The following is a 20,552-nucleotide window of genomic DNA, read 5'->3' on the forward strand; positions in this document are numbered from 1 at the left end:
GGCCACTTATTGAAACTGCAGCCAGCCGTCCATGTACTTCCGGGTCTCGGATGAAGCTCTGAGTGTTGTCTCTTGATGTGTGCATTGTGTGCACACCGTTCGTGTCGTTGCACTCGTACAGCTGCAAACTTGCAGCCGTTTCCGAGATGTTTCACCAGCCTGTGCTGAAGAACAGGCGCACACTGTTTGAAAGAGCCGAGAAGTTCATCTCTGACATTTATTTCACTGACTGCAATCTGAGAGGAAGGTAAGGCGTCTCTGACACAGGACTGCTGCAGATACAACAGCGGTTGTATCTGCAGCAGTCCTGTGTCAGATACAACCGCTGTTGTATCTGCAGCAGATACAACAGCGGTTGTTTATCCAGGTTATTTCATTTATAGTACATAATACAACGCACATCCCCGTGGCAGCACTCGTGGTTTCTTCTGCCACCTGTCTGCTCTAGTGCAGGTGGAAAATGTCTTTTTAATGTTGTGCAATAGGTTAAAGTTCACATCATTTATCCACTGGAATTAATTGTTTATTCCGCCTAAGAGCCCTGATCTTAATATCATCCAGCTTAAGGTCACCTGAATGGACAGGGGGCTGTACCCCTGGCAGCATCCACACAATATATGATGGGAAGAAGTGATGTTTCTATAAAGGCAAAGGGTGGTCACACCAAATACTGGTTTACCTTGCAAATCCTCATTGATTCTCTGCAGGCTTTATGGAGATTCCTGCCCACTGGAGACTCTTATCTACTTCCTTTCTCCTAAACGAATCACATTCACTGAAGCTTCTCAGCAGAACTTTGCACCTTATAAAGTCGGCGATACCTTTGGACCAACGTGAGTGCTGTTTGCAGGTTTTATCACCCTTTTGTTCAGTCAGATCTTGGCACTAATCCATGCTTGGTGACTTTTGAAGATGGTGGACCTGCTGGTTCAAAGTGACCCTGAAAATCCCAGAGTCTTGGAGAGGAAAGGAGGTTCATCTTCTGTGGGAAAGTGATGGCGAAGCAATGGTTTGGAGGGATGGACAGCCTGTGCAAGTAAAGTCGCAGCAGTTTTATTTGTGTCCCACGAAGATGTTTTGTGTTGTATTAAACGTGCTGATGGTGTTCTGACTTGCAGGGCCTGACGAAAGAAGGTGAAAAGACGAGTTACATTCTGTCTGACTGTCTGAAAGCAGATGAACCCCACAGGTCAGCTCACTACTGTGTTGGTGCATTGCCTACTCAACACTTTGACATTAAACTAATTCATATTTCTCTCTCTCACTCAGTGTCACACTCTACCTGGAAGTGGCCTGTAATGGAATGTTCGGGGCTGGTCAGGGATCCATGATTGCGGCTCCAGATCCCAACAGGAAGTTTTCTGTACAGAAAGCTGAGCTGGTGATTTTTAACAGGGATGTGAGGGATCTGCTGACTGATTTTGAGATGCTTATTGACATCGTTAAGGTACTTCCACCTGAAACACAACATCACACGTGAAGTTTGAGTGTGGTAGACCATAATCTTGGCTCTCTTCTTTTTCCAGGAACTTGGAGAAGGAGAGCAGCGAGGATACCAGGCTCTCTTCACTGTCAATGAGATGGTCAATCTCTGTGAGCCCTCTGATCCGAGCTCCTTCCCTGGAGCGCGCAGTCTGGCTCAGAACTTCTTCAGCCAGCGAAATGGAGACAGCCAGCACACCGTCCACGCAATGGGCCACTGCCACATCGACTCAGGTCCAAACTTTAATTCACGTAAATCAGCCGTTCAGTCAAAGTTTGTTTGTATACTGCTTTACAATAAACAATAGTTCCCCAAATACATTCGTAAACAAGCACAATAAGCTGTCGCATAAATGCAAACAAACCGAATATGACATAAAATGTAGTGCAAAGTTTTGGGGGTAATTTGTTGCAGATAATAGTGAATACACAATCACAGCAGATTTTGTTTCGCCTTGATGCGTTCACATAATGTTACCACTTTATAGAGGTTAGTGAGGTGGGCCAGTGCAGCAAATGATTATATAAGCAAAGAATGAGAGATATTAAGTCGAGTATGTCAACATATATTGCTGTTTGAACTTTCTGAGTCGAGATCATTTCCAAATTAACATTTTTAATGGATATACAGTAATGTGCGAAAGTAACGTAAGTGACGTAAGATTTCAGTTCCATTTAGTCTAATGAGCAGTTCTCGTAGAGCTGCTTGGGTTAATGAAGACATTTCTGTCAAAAAGGTTTTGTTAGGGTACTTTTACCGCATGTGAAATCACATATTCTGGGAAAATCTAATGAAAGTACACATGTTTGTACAATTAATTCTTATTTTGGACTCTATCCACAGCATGGCTCTGGCCCTATGAAGAGACCATTCGTAAATGTGGCCGAAGCTGGGTGACGGTGGTTGATTTAATGGAGAAGAACCCAGAGTTTGTCTTTACCTGCTCACAAGTAAAACTCTCACTTACTCACACGTGATCTAAAATACACCTGCAGATCTGATCAGTCTTCTGAAATGCTTTTGGTGCAGGCACAGCAGTTTGAGTGGGTAAAGAGCTGGTACCCAGGACTCTTTTCTAAGATCCAGCATTTCGTGAAGCGAGGCCAGTTCATTCCAGTTGGAGGAACATGGGTGGAAATGGTAAATCTAATCTTTGAAATATGGTTGCATCTAAAGAAAAATTAAATATAAAAAAAGATGCACCTGTGGACAACATTTTACCTTTTTATCAAACCGCATTGTTGCTCCTTCTGCCACGTGGGCTGTTTTTAGCGCGCAGTCTCCATCAAGGTGCACTAATGAGTCGTTACTCTTTGTAGGATGGCAATCTTCCTTCGGGTGAATCCATGGTGCGACAGTTTCTGGAGGGCCAGAGCTTCTTTAAAAAGGAGTTTGGGATGCTTTGCAAAGAGGTAAAATTGTTCAGCATGTCCGCGTCATTTTATCAAGCGTAAGATGCTTTCATTAAGCTTTTTATGAATTGAATTTGCAAAGCAAAACCATCTTGGTTTCCGATCTTCAGTTCTGGCTTCCGGATACGTTTGGCTACTCAGCTCAGCTTCCTCAGATAATGCAAGGCTGTGGCATTTCCAGCTTTTTGACACAGAAGCTCAGCTGGAATTTAGTCAACACCTTTCCCGTAAGTACACAGCACACACAAGCTTCATAAACTGGTGAGAAGTTAGATTTTTCAGTTTCCTTTTACTTTCTCCCAAAGCACAACACATTCTTCTGGGAAGGCCTGGACGGCTCCAAGGTTTTAACGCACTTCCCTCCTGGAAATTCCTACGAAATGAAGGGCAAGATCGAAGAAGTGAGTTGAGATTCCTGCAAGCATATCATGCTGGATGTTTAGTTCTTGAAAATCTCCTCTCACTCTGCCCACAGTTGATAAAAACTGTGAGGAATAACAAAGACAAAGGCCGAGCCAACCACAGTGCGGCCTTGTTTGGCTTCGGGGATGGTGGTGGGGGGCCCACTCAGCTAATGCTGGACAGACTGCGCCTTGTCCAGGACACAGATGGACTCCCAAGGTCGGTTCCCATCCTGCTCACACAACACTCATTGGTATGACCAAGCCCAACATGAACTGGAAATGCACAGTGACACACTCTGAATTCTCTTTTCCTGCTCTTTGTGGCGCTGTTTGTAAAAACGGTGTGTCACCATGTGGTCAGGAGCCTTTTACTCCAGCTCGTCAATTGAATTTTGGGATATGAGTTAATCTGCCCATGTCATTATGACGTCTTACTTGTGTATGCACTCATGTTTTAGTCAGCCTGACTAACTAAAGGCATAACCACAGAACTGACATTACTCACTTGTGTCGACAATTCCTCAGGGTCCAGATGTCCAGTCCCACCAAACTGTTCTCTCAGCTGCACGCCGACTCTGCTCTGTTGTGCACTTGGACCGGAGAGCTCTTCTTGGAGCTGCACAATGGCACGTACACAACACAGGCCCAGGTACAATAAAAATTCCAATCGCAATCCTCTCGGGAATTCTGGCAAAACTAAACTGTGGGACTGGGCAATAATCACAGTCTCTAGATGTACAGAACTGGTAGATACAGGCTCCGGAAGACTTATAGCCGTAACAGGTGGTTCTACAATTTCTTGATTTGAGTGGCCAAATACAAATGCATGACATTTATGAGGTTTATCTGTTAAAAAAAAGAAAAAGAGAGAGGAAATTCTAAACTATTTAGAGTTTTCTGTTCACTCCAAAATGATGCTGTACATTATCATTTACGTTATACAACGCACTTTGATTCTTTCAATTTCTTGAAAGTTGTTTCATTTTCCTTCTTGCCTGCTTTATTTCCTCCAGGTCAAACGAGGAAACCGCCAGTGTGAAGCTCTGATTCATGATGTGGAGATAGCCAGCAGCTTGGCACTGTGCCGCGACAGGACGTTCCTGTATCCTGTGGAAAAGCTGCGGGAGATCTGGAGGTTTTACTTTTGTTTTAAAAAATTACTATATTTACTATTCATATAAAGCACAAAATGTATTTATCGTTTTCAGGCTGCTTCTGCTAAACCAGTTCCACGACGTGATACCTGGCAGCTGCATACAGCTGGTTGTGGAGGATGCACTTAAGTATTATGAAGGTGAAATGTCGCACAGCAGATGTTTATTTTGAACAGAGGAATGCAGGAGCCTCATGTTCATCCACCCTGTCCTAGACATCCGTTGTGTCGGTGCTGCACTTCTGAAGACTGCCTGTGAAGTCTTGGGTTCAAACGGCAGCTCCCCCGCTGTATTCAACTCCCTGCCATGGGAGCGCAGTGAAGTTATCCAAATCCAAGATGGCGAAGGGAAAGTTGCCCTTGGTATGTTTGATTAGTAACAATGTTTATGTTGTAACCCTCTGAAAACACACCCAGGTATTTGATAATCTGCGTTATCTGTGGCCCTGCAGCTTTGGTGAGCGTTCCCAGCGTCGGCGTCTCTCCTGTTCAATCCACACAGCCTGCGACTCCCGTCTCTGTCACTGTACAGGCACGTCAACCGGTCATTTCATTCACTTATGTTGTCATTTAAACTGGCTAATTGATTGTGTCACACTGCAGGCAGACGGCAGCGTCTTCATGGAGAATGGGATCTTACGGACCGTCGTAAACAAAGACGGCACTTTGGCTTCACTGCATATAATCAGTTCAAACAGGTACTTTAGGACACATATGGTACGTTTATTTATTGTCCACCATTGCTGTTATGATGGATGACCGATACAACTGTTTTCACATATTATACTTAAAGCAGTGACACTAAAATACTTGATTGTTTTAAAAGATTGAAATCTTTTGTGATGTGCTTGTATCTGTGTCATCACTCTGTTGCAGAGAAACCATCTCTGGCGGCTCCTGCGGGAACCAGTTCGTCATATTCGATGACGTCCCTCTGTACTGGGATGCTTGGGATGTGATGGATTATCATCTCCAGACAAGGTTTCAGCCATCTTCACGACACCTTCGTGGAATAAGTGTCTTTTGACAAATTTGAAAAAGCATCCTTATGTTCCTGAGTTTATTAGCGTGGAGCCAACAGTCAATGTAACTGAACAGGAAGCCGGTGCAGGAGGTGGTGCAGCCTGTCCGTGTGGTGTCGTCGGGTGGGCTGCGTGGCAGCGTGAGCTTCACCCTCAGGATCAGTGGTAAAAGCTCCGTCACACAGGAGATCATCATGGATGCCGCCTGTCCTTACATTAAGTTCAACACGGAGGTACACACCAAGGATTTAGTTTTGTGTCATCAAGCTTAGATTATTGAAAACTTGAGGCATGTTTGTCGCAAACATTCAATCTCGTCAAATGACAACAAACATAAATGCAAATTTAACCACAACAAATTACTGCATGTTGCAATTTCAGGTGCAATGGGCGGAGTCGCACAAGTTTCTCAAGGTGGAGTTTCCCGTGCGAGTTCGCAGTCCCAACGCGACGTATGAGATCCAGTTTGGTCATCTGCAGAGACCCACACACAGAAACACGTCATGGGACTGGGCCAGATTTGAGGTTTGTCTCTTGCAGATGAGTGTTAATCCTGATGGGCATCAGTTTCAGAAGTGAAAGCCAACACTCTTTAAATATCCTGTACAAAGTAAAACCCCCCACACTCAAAAGGAAGTCCTGATTACTACAATGGAGTGTAAAATTGAATTATGATCGGTGTCATTAATGATGTTTAAGCCATTGACATACATAGTTTTCAAACTTTAGTTATTTAAGGTGTATTAAAAGAGATTGTGTATCAATGTCGCAAAGCCCTTTTTACCATTGTATTTGATTATATTTCAGAACTACAAGTTCACCCTTTGTTTTTTGTTTTTAAACAATTATGAAGAATATGAGCACTTTGGGCAGACTGAGATTATGCATAGTCAATCTGGGACCGGTCATGTTTTCTCATTCATATTGCGTAATGTAGTTCAACACGCCTAACATTTGCACACTGCTGTATCTTTTTTAATAATCTGCATCATCTTTGCACTTATTTTGTCTTCTCTTTCTCAGGTTTGGGGCCACAAATGGGCCGACCTGTCGGAACATAACTTTGGAGTTGCTCTGCTGAATGACTGCAAATACGGTTATTCTGTTTACGAGCACACGATGACACTTTCCCTGTGAGGTTCCCCATCATTCATATAAACCTGTAACTAATGTGACACATGATATAAATACTTCTTGCTTCCGACTTATAAATACCTTTTTTTGTTTCAGGCTGAGAGCACCCAAGGCCCCAGATGTCAATGCAGACATGGGAACTCATCAGTTCACATATGCAATCATGCCACATTCAGGTACATTTTATCTCACTTCTGATGTGCTGAACTCGCTGTAAGCACATTATACAAACATTTATTTAGAAGTATAAGCATACTCCTTGTGGACTGGGTGTAATGGGATATTTTGCTGTGCAGGTTCTTTCCAGAATGCGTCGGTCATTCGGTGTGCGTACAACCTCAACTTCCCCCTGAGGCTTCTACAGTGCAGCTCTGACTCGGCACCCTTCAGTGTCTTTTCTGTGAGCTCTGAGGCCGTCATACTTGAGACCGTTAAACAGGTATTGACACTACTAACAGGGCGTTGAGTCAAAGTGTTTTGATTGTACTTTTAATCCAATTACTCTTTATTTGTCGCTACAGGCCGAGGACACAGCGGGGGCGCTCGTGGTTCGTCTGTACGAGTCCCACGGAGGCAGCGTCACCGCAACCCTGCGCACCACGCTTCCAGTCAGAGAGGCCTGGCCGTGGGTGTTTCAGTTTTCCACATCATTTCCCTCTGAAGTCTCTCTTGCTGTGTCGTTTACTAACAATGGAACCTGTTTTCAGTTGCGATCTCCTGGAGCGGCGGGATCCCACCCAGCAAGCACAAGTCACAGCAGAGGGGATCGCTCTGAAGTTCACTCCCTTTCAAATTGTAACACTTCTGCTGATCTTGTAGTTTTCATACTACAAAGTTTTGGGAGAATAGATGTGTGGGAGATGACCAAAAACACTTAAAGAAAAATACCCCACATAAGAGGTTAAAAACAACGATCTGGTTCATAAAAAAGAAAATGAATTGACTCATTATTTTGTATGAACTCAAACACTTTAAAAAAACTTTTGTATAGAAATTTTATTAAAAAGCTTTTACAGTATAAAAGAATAAAACCTTCCCACCCAGTGGTGCTTCCCTTTTTGTTTTATCTGGACAGTCTCAGGCTTCTCCTCTGTGGTACTGAGGCAGCGACTCCTACGACATAAATACATTTCAGGTTAAAAAAAAAAAGATAGAAAAATATTTTATTTTGCAAAAATGTCAGGATCTGACCTGCAGTTGGCTCCGTAGTGGTGCTTTTCCTCCTCCGCATGTCTACTTTTGCTTCTTTCTGTGGTGCGTTTACTCGCTGAGTCTTTTCCCTTGTTGGTTTGGTTTCCCTTCTACCAGCATCCTTTTTTTCCTTCTTGGGTGTTTTGGTCACACGTTCCTGTTTGATCTTTGTTGTGCTTTTAGAGCGAACTTTGGCCACCTAATGAAATACAAATACAGGTTTAGAGCTGCAACAGTCACCGGTTTTCCAACAAGACGCTCATGTCACTCTTACCTTTTTCTTATCTGTGTAATCATGGTCATCTTCTTTCTTCACCCTCTTTTTTGGCTTGGGTGACTTTGAGTCTTGTAAGAAAAGAAAAAAAATAAGATTGTCAGGTACGATTCAGCCGAGATGATCAGACTCATGAACTAAAGTATTTACCTTTTGGTGCCATAGGGCCAGGATCTCCCTGAAATTGGGAAAAAAAAACATTGTGTTATTGGTACTCTAATCTGACTGAGGGGTAAAATACCTGATTTTGATTCACGCCCACCTTGAACCACATCGTCCTGCCATTGTGGTCCCGAACTGACTTCATGCCGTCCACGTAGTAACACTGCAGCCAGGCCTTGAAGGCAGAGTAATCTGCCTTCTCAGGGTCGTAACCTTTTCCGCCTGAAACACAAAACACAGGCGTGTCACAAAAACTACAATACAATGGGAAAGTGCTTTTCTCCCATAATTTCAATCAGACAATTAAACTTCCACACACTATAGATTAATTGCGCTTAAGCGATGTGTTTTTATGTTTATATGTATAGTTTGGGCAATAACATTCTTACTACTATATCTTATAGTACAAATGAAAAATAAACTATCATCTATGACTTGGTATAAAAAAAATACAGCAACTTAAACTATTACAATATTAGAGATTTTATGTCTTTTGTTCCCCCATAAATATCTCAATTCAAATTATGTCTTACAATTTTAGGTCTATACAGGTACATCTAAAAAAGTGGGAATATTTAAAGTTCATTGTTTTGCCAATTATTTCTAAACTTAGAGCAAATTAAGAGTTTCATGTTTCTAATTGTATTTGTAATAACTATGGAGTTAACTTATATAGTGCTTTTTCAAGATTTAAGCGCGTTACAATGTTATTCTCATTCACACCTATGAAGGCGGCTGCCATCAAGAGGCTCAGTCCATCCATTGGGATGGAATTTGGGGATCAGAACTTGAGTGCCTTGCCTAATCACACGTCGACATCTGGACAGATGGGGGATCAAACCTGCAGCCTTCCAATTGAGAGACAACCCTCTCTACCAAGTCAGCCATAATTTTTATTATCATTTATGGTTAAATCTTATGAAATATTCTAATATTTTGAGATAATGGGTTTTTGATTTCCATGACTGATAAGCTAAAACTAAACAGAAATGTATTTAAATATATCTGCATATATGAAATAAATCAGACATTTCTCCAAATATTTCCGGATGTGAGTAAAGCCTTTTCGTTCAACATGAACGCAAACTGAAATGAAAGCCTTCTGAAGTGAAGCAGACAGAAAACCCACCGAGGCTCACCACCTCCAGAGGCACTGTATGACAGAGTCTGAGCAGATCACCCGTCTCCTCTTTCACCTTTTTCTTTTTTCCCGCCCCTGAAGACTTTTTGGGAGGAATAAAGAAAGATGGTGTCAGACAATGGTTGGATTCAGTTGCTGGTTAAAAAAAAAAAGAATTTCTGTCTGGGCCAAGTCACCCTGATGCCTGTGGTCTCATTCTTCAGCGGCTTCATGTTTTCACATAAATCCTCTGACTCAAGGCCCTCCAGTGCCGTCCGGGCAGACACAAACGGTGGGATATTCAATCTGTTAAAACAAAAGGATACAGTACTTTAGGCCCATTCTTTTATCAAACAAAACGTCTCTTGTTTTCAGTGAGTCACTTACGTTTCCCACAGGAAACTCCTTAAAGTAGGCAATTCATATACAAAATAAACCGACCTTCAAACTCAGGAGGGTCGATACTGGTTCTGCTTGTTTTGATAACAATTTTTAATTAAACTAACCCTAACAGATTTTTCTTTAAGCTTGAACCTCAGAAGACATGCTGGAAAACATTTCATAAAACTACCTTCAAATATCCATATAAAAACTAAACTCACCACTAAGAAGTGATTTAGTGAAAAATGATAGCGTATTGTATGTTCTTCTTACTGCAGAGAGGCACAGTGGTTAGTGGTATATCGACGCTATGAGCAGAGCTCAGAGTGATTTACTAAAAATCGCAGCTTAGATATTGACTTCAACAATTTTTGACTCCATTGTTCAAACGGGCCGACAATACAAAGGGCAGTTGTGGTTTGTCCCACGGAGGAGCGCTCCTGCAATTCTGTGTCCCACCCTTCCAGTCAGAGACGCCCGGTATTGGGCGTTTCTATTTTTGCACGATTTTCCTCTGAAATCTTTTTTGCTCTGTTGTTTACTTTCTCCTTTCAGCTGTGACTTCTTAGAACAGCGAGATCCCACCCAGTCAGCAAAAGGCACACGAAAGTCGCTCCCTTTCAAATTGTGACACTTCTGCTTTTTTTTTTCTGTGTAATTTCTTTGTGTGATGTGCCGTTTCATGGAGTTTCGGGGGAATCTGATGAACGGGTTATTGTTGGACGATAAAGACAATCTAACACAAGCCAGGAATTTCTGTGTCACATTAGACACACTGAAATATTTAGAAAGTTCATTTGCAACTAATTAAGAATTTGAGACAACGAGTCACTACGATCAGTTGCGACAGGAACAAATCTGACTTTTGGCAGTTCATAGATCAAACATTTATTAAAAAATATATCATTTTCGACAGCAGCAGGGTCACTTGGGGCCACACGGTGGTGTATGTACCAAAATGTCAGGGCTTGTCTGGAGTTTGCATGTTCTTCCTGTGCCAGTCACACCAGATTCCTCCCACAGTCCAAAGACATTGAGGGTAATTGGTGACCCTTAATTAAAATGTGAATGAGAGTGTGTGACTGTCCGTCACTGTTTTTATTGTGTGACGGCCTGGCTACCTCTCCACTTTGTATCCTTATTTGACCATTGTTCGCTGCCTCCCTGAACTGGTTCCAACTGGACGGTGGATGAGGAGATTCACAGCTCTAAAACAGCTTTACAATTAAAAGAAACAAATCAACTCAGTATGGGTGTATTCCTCATACTTCATCTTGTTGGTGCATGTTCATCACCTGAAAAGGATTTCAGCCCTCAAGTAGTTCCCGATACCATTGAAGTACTTCTGATTGAGCAGGACTTCACAGACGGGCTTGTCAAAAGCGCGGTCAGAAAGGTGGGACAAGACATTCTCCCTGTGAAAAGATTTGGAGGAGTTAGAGTGACAGTGCTGTTTGGGTTTGGGCGGATGAAGTGACGCTCGACACCACTAACCTGAAGCTTTTGTACTCAAACATGATGCAGGGTCCTCTGCCGGCCTGCCACGTCCCATTGGGCTGCCAGCTGCCAAACCTGCGTGCATCCACAAAGCTCAGCACTCTGCAGGGCTTCTCTTGGGTGTAAAAACGCAGATGGGCATGCTTGGGCAGCTCATCCTCTCCTGTGAAGCGGAAAAAGCCCGACATCCCGAAGCGAAAGACGACGTCCATCGGTTCATCCGCTTGTCCTGCCCTCGCTTTCTGTTTTGGCTCATCAGTCTTCATGGGTGTCAATGTGAGCTTCACCTCCTTTCCTCTGGAAGCGGCTGTGATGCGATAGGCGTCACAGTTGAAGGACACATCTGGACTTTTGCTGACCTCCGATTTTATGACGGGACCACTGAACACAACCCCAGCACACATTTTGTTCACGAACAGGCTGGCCAGGTGGAGCTCTGGTCCCTCGGGCATTTTGCTGGAGTGAGCAAAACTGTGGTGTAACTGCAAAGAGTGAAGCACTGATTGCATAAGGAAATACATTCATAACTACAACATGTAACTGTTCACGTCAGTGACGAACAAGTTCAGGCAGGGGCAGGTTGCGGAAGGCAACAGGGCTCCTGACCCCTGCCCATCCCAATGCATTAAGAGACAGAAGAATATGATCACTGATAAAACTCCATCACCTCTGAGACTAATTCTGCAAATGTGTTCCTGTTAAAGGGATGTTGTTCCTTTTTTTATGCTTGCTCATGTGGAAATGTTGAGTTTTTCTATGAAAAAAGTGCCTGGAAATGGCTGCCTTGTATTTGCCACTGTATAAATAAAGTTCAATTTAATTAAATGATTCAAACATCAATAACTCAACCAGAAAAAGAGAAGATGTCTAAACTTCAACATCTATATTATGATTAAAAAAAGGGCCCAATAAGGGCCCAGTCGAAACATGAAAAAAAAATAATAAAGCGCATAAATGAAAAGCCTTACATTCAACTTTACATAGAGAACATGACAGCCTGTAATACAGTGAATTCACAAGTCAAAACCATACTTCGTCCCTCATGACACCTCCACTAAATACCCCGATCTGAGCACCGGGATGTTTGAATGCACTGCAGTATGCAGAGTTCAAGGTAACGACAGGCACATTGACGCTTTCGTTCTTTTCACAAGTGCATGACTGACCTGGAGCAGGTAGAAGAATCACCGTGAAGTGAAATTGCACAGAGTCTGCACGGTGAAGGAGAGCTCTACTCGACACAAACACTAATCGGTGTGCGGCTGCATTGAACAGGTAAAGACTCGAGCACCAGTGGTTTCACAACATGTGTGTTACAAAACAAGTTGTACAATCACTGCGTGTCGCTCTTCAGTAGGAAATATCGCGAGATCCACGGGCTGCTCAAGATCTCGCTGGGTTCGACAGTAATAATGCATTTCTTCATATAATGTGGGGTTTTAAGCCGCGTTGTGCAATAATTTGTCAACAGCAGACAAACATTAAACTTTAGTGTCGTGCAAACCTTCAGCTGAAGAATATTTACGAGGAAACGCGATGCATGATGGGATATGTCTGCAGAAACGAGAGGCATTCATCAGGGTGTTGCAGTTTATTTCTAAACACATGACCCAGACATACAATCAAATGAGACAATAAAAAATGTTTTATGTATGACGAATGTAATATTCTGACAAATTAATTACAGTACTGTACACAAATAAACCTCTCATTAAACCAGATTTATTCTGCAGAAGTTCACAGGATGACCAGAAAAGGCTGTGGATGAAAGGCTGGTTACACCCATAACACAAAGCAACTGCATCTCCCCCAACATGATGTATGGTTCAGTAACTTTATTAACACAATTTCTAAAAGCTGCATTTCAACACTTTCACTCTCTAGGATTTTGCTTTATTCTTCATTATAGTGCATTCATCATAGCCTGGGCTTGTTTCAGCTCTGTAGAAACACAAAAGATACAGATCATTAATACAACACAATTCAAGCTCATTGCAAAAGTATGCAAAGATTTTATTAAATATTTTAAAAAGTGAGAAAATACTTTGAGATTCGATAAAGTGCACAACTGACCAGTGAGCAGGACTCTGAATTTGTCTGCAGAGACGGTGACGACGGTTGTATCTGTAGAGCGTGAGTCTGTACCCTTTGTCTGCAGTTTCAGATGAATCTCCGGCTCATTGACCTCGCTCAGCTCACTGGAGCTCAGAGTATAGTCAACGCGCCAGGACACACTGTCCAGTCGACTCACTGAAATTCATTACGGAGCAGAATTAGAGGACCTGTGCTCAGCGCTCAGTCAGCAGCAGGTCAGCAGGGGGCACAGAGGACAGAAATACTTACACCTCAGGCTTGTCTCTCTCAGTTTGTCTTGGAGCGCAGAGTGTTTGTCTTCATATGATTTGCACAGTCCCATGGTGTGTTCTGAAGAAGCAAACATGCAGCCAGTGTTTATTATGAAGGAAAAGGAACAAAGCGTCCTGAAGGTGGTGACATGATCCCCGCAGAACGCGGATGCGAACACAGTCATGTCGGCAGAGGTTTACGTGAACAGTTAGACGGATCAGATCCTGATGATATCCACAGAATATTTGTTTTCTCAGAGTTGCTTTAAAACATCTTCAGTCTAAGTTCCTTCGAAAACTGTGTACTGAGGCTATCTGAAGAGTGGTCACACCAAATACTGAATTCTTAACTTCTAATCCACTTTAGTGATAAAAAACAAACAACCTATCAACACATGATCTTTTAAAAGTACTCTGGCACCCTCATGTTACCCTTGAGTTTTACTCTGACAGCAGAGGTTGTGTAGCATCTTATTTTATCAACAAATACAAGATACAAAAAGGGCCCAAAAAGTAGCAGTGGTTTACGAGGAGTCCTGTATGTTTATTTAGTTTGAATTGAGACAATTCTGATAGTAACATTCATGATTGTATAAATAAATTGGATGCTGGTATATTTTGGGAATTTCATTTTGCATGCAAATGGTACAAATATGTTCAACAACTTCAGATTAAAAGGAGGTGCAGTTCCGGTATAGCAAAGAGTTTAGTCAGATGGGGGGTTTTTTTCAGGTTTTTTTTAATTGTTTATAAAGCAGTCCGTCCTTGCTCGAGGCCCAAGCTCCAAAATAGATCTGTTCACCTATAATGAGCACATTATGTAACATATTAACAATTGTCATTCCAAACACGGGAAACAGTCACAGGAACTAACCTTTAGGCAGACCAAGTTGTTGCAGCTCACTGGAAAGAGACTCACTATCCACATCATGCTTTGCAGCGCTGGACAGGATGAAGCCAAGCACTGCTATGCTCGCTTTAACATCTCCACTTTCTGCAAGATGAATCAATGAAGCAGCAGTGAATCATCAGACAAAAACACACAAAAAACCTATACAGGACATTCAGACGTGAAAAATAAATAAAGCCTTGGATATTTACTCAGAATCATTTTAAGGTACTTTTCTTATGGCAATACATAACAAAGGCAAATGTTTGGTTGTGCCTTCTACCCAATTATACATATTTGATAGTTAGAGCCAATTTATTCAGCAAGAAATTAGGATACCCAAAATAATTTACATTAGCAGATGGATGCACTTTGTTGAGCCCTATGTTGCAAATCCCTTGAACCTTTATACACTACCACATTAGTAATATAAATATATTTCATTATACTCAGAGCCCAGAATCTGCTATGAGAGAGTAAATGGAAACCTGATCGGTTTAGTGTTGGTCACAGGAAAATATAGTCTGAATATGTATGGGCACATTAACAATGATGAGACTTTAAATTAGGGAATGCTTTGCATCTTCTCCCTTCTGGAGGAAATCTCAGCCAATCAAACGTCAGGTGCAGTTCATGTTAAAGTGCAGTCAGGGACCCACAGCAGGATTCAAACCTGCAAACATCTGGATGGTTACCACTACCAGGTTTTAATATGTAATAAAGTCTTCCATAGTATATTTCACAAATTGGGATATAAGTTATTGATTCCTCCAGGAAAAGCTGGAGTGTGACAGCAAAGAAAATTGCAAAACCAAGTGGAAACTACAAAAATAGCGTCACAGGAATTTACACTCAAGTTGGAATCATTTACGTTATGAGTTTGTCTTTCACTATCAGCATTAAGAAAGCGCGGTATTATGTGAAAAAGGAATATGCAATAATGTTGTTGAGTAATGAGTTAATGATATAATTGATAATGAAAGATAAAGCACTTTAGATGATGAACATTTCGTTCCTTTGACATTTGTTCTTACACATCACACTGCTTGTGTCTTAATTCACACTTTTCTTTCATATCTAATATTCTGTCATTTGCAGAGTATTAATCTACAGAGCATGGGAATATAATTCATCACAGTTCAGAAAGTATTTCATGATATGTGTATTGTGCATGTTGATATTGTGATAACATTACACTTTGTGCAGCTAATGTGTGAATATCGGCTGATTTTGATCAATATTGTGAACCGAAGCTTCATCCAAGACAAAGTTGTAATGAATATATAAATACAAAAATGATCATTGTTACACGAAGTGTTCTGTGTCTGCGGACTGCAGTATTACGATTCTGATTGAGAATGAGAAAAACAGAGACTTACCAAACTTTGCATCTGCGGTGAGTTTTGTGACTTTGTCATACTGGGAACAAAATAAGAAAGCAGCACTGATATAAATGTGTTTGTGGAAAAAGAAACAGTGTGAACACAGCGTGCAGATCAACTTACATCAATACCTTCCCCAAGCAAATCTTTCAGCACCTGACCACAGAGCAGTTTCATCTTGACACTTGACTGTTGTGTTAATAAGGAGACAGAGGATCAACATCATCAACACTAAACACAATGAAAACACATCGCTGTCGCGATCACGTGCAGGACGTTTGTACTTACAATTTTGGACAATGTGCTGATTTCGGCGAGTACCCAGTCAGGGCAATCCAAATCTCCACAAAACCGGAACCGCTATCATAAACAGTGCGTTGCATTAGTTTATTTAAAGCACAGAAACAAAAATCTGTCTTAAAGCTGCAAATTAGCGTCTGACGCCCATGTTGTTTACATGCTACTAGCATAGCGTGCTAACCTGTGAAAATAGAAGTGAACATCGACAATGCTTAAGTAAATCATCACAATGCACATCTCTAAATATGTCAACCCCTTCTGTGTGTGATTTTAAGCGCATTGTTATCTAGAAAAAAACAGCAGTAGATAATCAAAAACAATGTTTACCATGGCTGCTCTGACGGGAAGCCGGAGACAGGAAGACGCACGCGGCTCTCTCCTCGTATCTGATTGGACGATTAGGAAGAAGGCGGGGCGTTCTCTTAAACTAGCGACTGTCATTGAAAGGGTATGTTTGATGTTTTGTTGAAATGTTTGAGGTTAAAGTTACTTGTTGAGTTTTCTTTTCTGTTGAAGATTATTACAATTATACTGCTCTATAAAAGAGATAAAAGGTCAGGTTAAAAGTTTGAACATCTTTTTGGGAAGATAAGTGAAAGAATTTAGATGTGACTGGACTAACCAGGCATTCATTTCCCTGACAACCTCAAATATGGCCTGGTTTCTTTTTCTGTGCCTTCCTGTAAAGACCTTTGAAGCACTAGCTATTCTATTAACTTCGTATAACTGAGATCTTATATTATAGACACACACAAAAAAAGTGAAAAATAGTACAACATAAATCAGCATTTAAAGTCAGAGGTGGACAGCCTTCCAATAAAATAGGCCAGAGAGTGGGAAAAAAATGCTGAACTGGAAGCAACAATATTAGCTCTGGTCAAAAAGCAATCATGTGATGCAGAGTTCCCACACGATGATAAATTCGCTTCATGAGGAACCATTTGTAAAGAGGAAAGAAAATATTGCAAAGACTAAAGATTATGTGTGATACAAAAATAATGCTGGATTTTAGAGCTTTGAGACTGTCAGCATTTGTACACAAAGCAGGATTATTATTATTCTTGCATGCACATGTAAAAGACAAAACAAAAGGTCAGCCTCTGATCAGTGTATGCAAGAAGAAATGCAAAATAGATAAACTTGAAGATTAAAAAAACAGCAAACCTGCTAAGTGCTAATAATGATAATAATAGACGTACTACAGGTGTTATTTACAGTGAAATCAAACACATTTTTTTCACTGCATATGAGTTCATGGTTGTGACGTCCCACGGATGAAAAGTTCTTAAGTGTGTTGGTCCTGCATCTGAAGGACCTGAACTGCTTACTGGAGGGTCAAACCCATAAAGTGCCTCTGTAAGCTTGCAGTACTTACCACTGAGGCACACGTGATACTAAGAGGGAGAGAGAGGAGGTAAAATGACGGCATAAATTGAAGGTAGAGGTGAGTGAGAAATGATAGAGGGTAAGATAGACAAGATCTCTACAATTTAAAATTACCAAATTAAACATGTTTTTTCTGGAAAAACAACAGAGTCAATGTGTTTCTCTTTGCTGATAACAGTATTTGTTCATTTTATCCATGAAATTCGATAGAAGACACCCGATTATGTTGATGTATTTGTGGAGGAATCCGAGACCAGCACGGTTTCCAAGTAACCCGAAACCTGTAACCTGTTGCGCAGAGCCAGACGATCTGGGCAAGTTTAGAGCACCGAGTGCTGCAGTTTCATCCAAGAAATAGAAACATCTTTTGTGCAGATGTGTCGTAAAAATATCTAACTTCACCCTTTACTCCTATACACAGGTACAAGGGAGTACAGGGCATTTTTATCATGGATTTGGGGAATTCAATTTTGCAATATATACAAATTATACAAAGCCGTTATATGATGCCAAGAGAGAATATGCAACATGTAAATACAATAAAGAGAGGAGCCAATCAGATTCTCAACACTTTCACAGTGGTTCATCTTTTTTGACCTTATTAACTATGCATGTGTTTGGTGCAAATTCTTTCAAGTACATCCAATTAATCAATTGACAGCCTGGGTAAGTTAATCTGGGACTTTGTGGTGCCTCTGGCTGGTGCCTTGGCTCAGCTTCCTGCGTTGCCTAATCTACGATCCAAGCCTGTTCTAAGAGTGTCAGAGTCTAGATCTATCCACCGAACTCAGAAAGAAGCCATCAGTCTTAATTGCTCCTGCCTTCCTCACATGGCACTGAGCCACTAGACTGTAATGAATGTCAAACATAGTGATATGTAATAGCTGTGTAAAACATGTATATATTGTATTCAATATATTGTTAAGTTGCCATTGCAAAATTACAACTTTACAAATTGTGACCAAACACTAAAATTAAAGTTAATATTATTATCTATATTGTTTGCTTTTTTTATATGGTTTAAAATAGAAATATCTGATAAGTCCATTTAGTTTGCAACTAATACAACAGTTTTGTGCTCAAATTTATTTAATCATTTTAATTGATCGATAACACATCTGCAATTAATCAAAACCATGTGTCTTTTAAGGGAATAATCTATAGTTTGAGCCTCAAATTATCTATTCACCATTACTTATTCTGAAAAACCAAAAAGAAGTTGCCTTTGTCCTGGTACAGCCACCTGAAGCCTTCTTGTCCCTCCCATAAGAGGCAAATCCCACCCCCACACTATAAAAACCAATGGTCTGACTCATAGATAACATTCTTATTCACTTCTGTGTAAGTAAGAGAAATTAGATTTTTCTTATGAAATAATCTGCAGCGAACTAGATTTATAGTTTCCACCCTGATGGACAGAATTGTTTACAGCATATAAACAGACCCAACTGTTTGTGTTGACTGGAATGTAAACTGTTGAATAACTCAAAGCTGCAGTGATAGCCAAGAAAGCCCTTTGTTGTCAACCTTCCCTCTCTATTTGCTGTTTCTGTCCACTAGAAACAGGAGTGGGGTTGTTTGGTGGAATGCAAAAGGAGATACCAGTCAAGGATGGAAAACTTGGTGCAGATTTGTCTACATTAGTCAGGAGCAGTCTGAGTTTCCAGCGTTGTGTCTCAGTCCCATTTAGTACTATACATGAAATGATAGCCAGCCATTATTTCCATAAGAGCTCATGCTCTTTGCTCTTTGTGGCATTAGACTGATAGACAGTCATTTAAGTACTTGGTCTGTCTGCTTTTCAAGTGTAGGAGCCTAATTGTTTCGTTTTTATAGATCGTGTTGGAAAATTATGGGAAATGGGTTATGCTTTTACTTCTCGAGCATATCATTCCAAGAATACTTTTACCTAAAGTGTTTAGTCTTTTCAAATACAATAAATATACTAAGAATCTTAACATTTTGAATTTTTCTTTATTATGAGTTTTATACAAAAAGTTACAATGTCCCTCAAAATAATAAAGTCCCTGTTACGAGTCACTGGTTGGGTACTGGTGTAGGTTTTTATTAGGACAGACTTCCAAACTAACTGGGATATTGTAAGTCATGTGTCCAGCTCCATACATTAAAATTAGAAAACATATTAGGCCTGAAATAATATGATGCATGTGAAGACACTCATCATAATTCTGCACAGCATGCATTACAAACATTCAAAGTACTCAGACTGCTGCACAAGGTGTATCAGACCAACCTCCACAGTATAACATCTCCTGTCCCACAACTGCCTGGGCTCATTGAAACTTATCCTTTTGCTTTGGAAAAATAAAGACGTTCCAGACGTAAACCTTGGATTACAACTTAGACAACCTCCCTCCTCTTGGAAAGGATTCACTGCGTCCTCAGTACCAAGGCCAGGGGAATTTGAGAGGATTGTCTGGTGATTTATGGGAAGGATAAACTAAGTACACTTTCAGTAAAGAGTAGATATCACACTCTAAGAAGAGACATAGATCAGGTTGTATTATGTTCTTTTTTTTAATCTGGTTGGTTTGATATTTTTGATATGTTGTATCACCTGTGTAATTTGGACTGGATTCTTATGAATGCATTCCCCTTAAAGCTACTTCACCTGCAGTTTGACAAAACACATGACATAAACGAACGTTAAAAAGCTGATTCTTTCAAGAGCTGACTACTTTCAAGCACTGAGTCAGACTATTAACACTGAGCTTTATCTCAGGCTAATTAACACATTTTGGTTGTAATCAGTCTTCCTAATGACTTTGACATTAAAAATATATTATAAATGGCTGTTGGGGTCCATAAACAAAAGTCAAATTCTGTCTGCGTAGATCTTTATAAAAAAATTTAATTGAGCTATTATATTTCCATGACAGTCGGTTCTTCTCATAAAATAATACTGCTTTGTAACTAATCTTATTCAAAGTTTTTAAAATCATGATCTGATGATTTAGAGTGATCAGTTGATCTCAAACACACATTTTTGGATTGTG

General features: G+C 40.8%; 3 protein-coding genes across 5 annotated transcripts; 1 reads left to right on the top strand and 2 right to left on the bottom strand.

Annotated features, from left to right (window-relative positions):
• Positions 1 to 41: 41 nt before the first annotated feature.
• man2c1 (mannosidase, alpha, class 2C, member 1) lies at positions 42 to 7,652 on the top strand. Of its 2 annotated transcripts, none has more exons than XM_080475885.1 (26): positions 42 to 247; positions 708 to 833; positions 913 to 1,036; positions 1,119 to 1,189; positions 1,270 to 1,447; positions 1,527 to 1,716; positions 2,327 to 2,433; positions 2,513 to 2,623; positions 2,803 to 2,895; positions 3,006 to 3,122; positions 3,201 to 3,296; positions 3,371 to 3,516; positions 3,825 to 3,948; positions 4,313 to 4,434; positions 4,508 to 4,593; positions 4,669 to 4,815; positions 4,905 to 4,988; positions 5,060 to 5,150; positions 5,329 to 5,433; positions 5,551 to 5,707; positions 5,856 to 5,999; positions 6,498 to 6,607; positions 6,705 to 6,784; positions 6,905 to 7,047; positions 7,130 to 7,233; positions 7,316 to 7,652. In XM_080475885.1, the coding sequence occupies exons 1-26, from the start codon at positions 147 to 149 to the stop codon at positions 7,425 to 7,427; spliced, it is 3,069 nt and encodes a 1,022-aa protein (XP_080332011.1). In that variant the 5' UTR covers positions 42 to 146; the 3' UTR covers positions 7,428 to 7,652. The 2 variants fall into 2 exon arrangements, with proteins under 2 accessions (XP_080332011.1, XP_080332010.1); XM_080475884.1 differs by having other exon boundaries at positions 4,905 to 4,984; positions 5,056 to 5,150.
• On the bottom strand, positions 7,590 to 12,590 carry neil1 (nei-like DNA glycosylase 1). The gene is made up of 10 exons (XM_080475897.1): positions 12,400 to 12,590; positions 11,231 to 11,715; positions 11,032 to 11,151; positions 9,553 to 9,661; positions 9,365 to 9,458; positions 8,336 to 8,457; positions 8,224 to 8,251; positions 8,074 to 8,144; positions 7,800 to 7,998; positions 7,590 to 7,721 (listed from the first exon to the last, which is right to left on the bottom strand). Exons 2-10 carry the CDS (start codon positions 11,683 to 11,685, stop codon positions 7,672 to 7,674), a joined length of 1,248 nt encoding a protein of 415 aa, XP_080332023.1. The 5' UTR covers positions 11,686 to 11,715; positions 12,400 to 12,590; the 3' UTR covers positions 7,590 to 7,671.
• Positions 12,591 to 12,939: 349 nt separating this feature from the next.
• Positions 12,940 to 16,536, bottom strand: commd4 (COMM domain containing 4). Of its 2 annotated transcripts, none has more exons than XM_080475915.1 (8): positions 16,477 to 16,536; positions 16,138 to 16,209; positions 15,973 to 16,038; positions 15,847 to 15,886; positions 14,453 to 14,572; positions 13,577 to 13,657; positions 13,307 to 13,483; positions 12,940 to 13,174 (listed from the first exon to the last, which is right to left on the bottom strand). In XM_080475915.1, the coding sequence occupies exons 1-8, from the start codon at positions 16,477 to 16,479 to the stop codon at positions 13,137 to 13,139; spliced, it is 597 nt and encodes a 198-aa protein (XP_080332041.1). In that variant the 5' UTR covers positions 16,480 to 16,536; the 3' UTR covers positions 12,940 to 13,136. The 2 variants fall into 2 exon arrangements, with proteins under 2 accessions (XP_080332041.1, XP_080332042.1); XM_080475916.1 differs by having other exon boundaries at positions 16,331 to 16,499.
• Between the last annotated feature and the right edge of the window lie 4,016 nt (positions 16,537 to 20,552).

Source organism: Lipophrys pholis (assembly GCF_963383615.2).
Source record: "Lipophrys pholis genome assembly, chromosome: 11".
Taxonomy (NCBI): Eukaryota; Metazoa; Chordata; class Actinopteri; order Blenniiformes; family Blenniidae; genus Lipophrys; species Lipophrys pholis.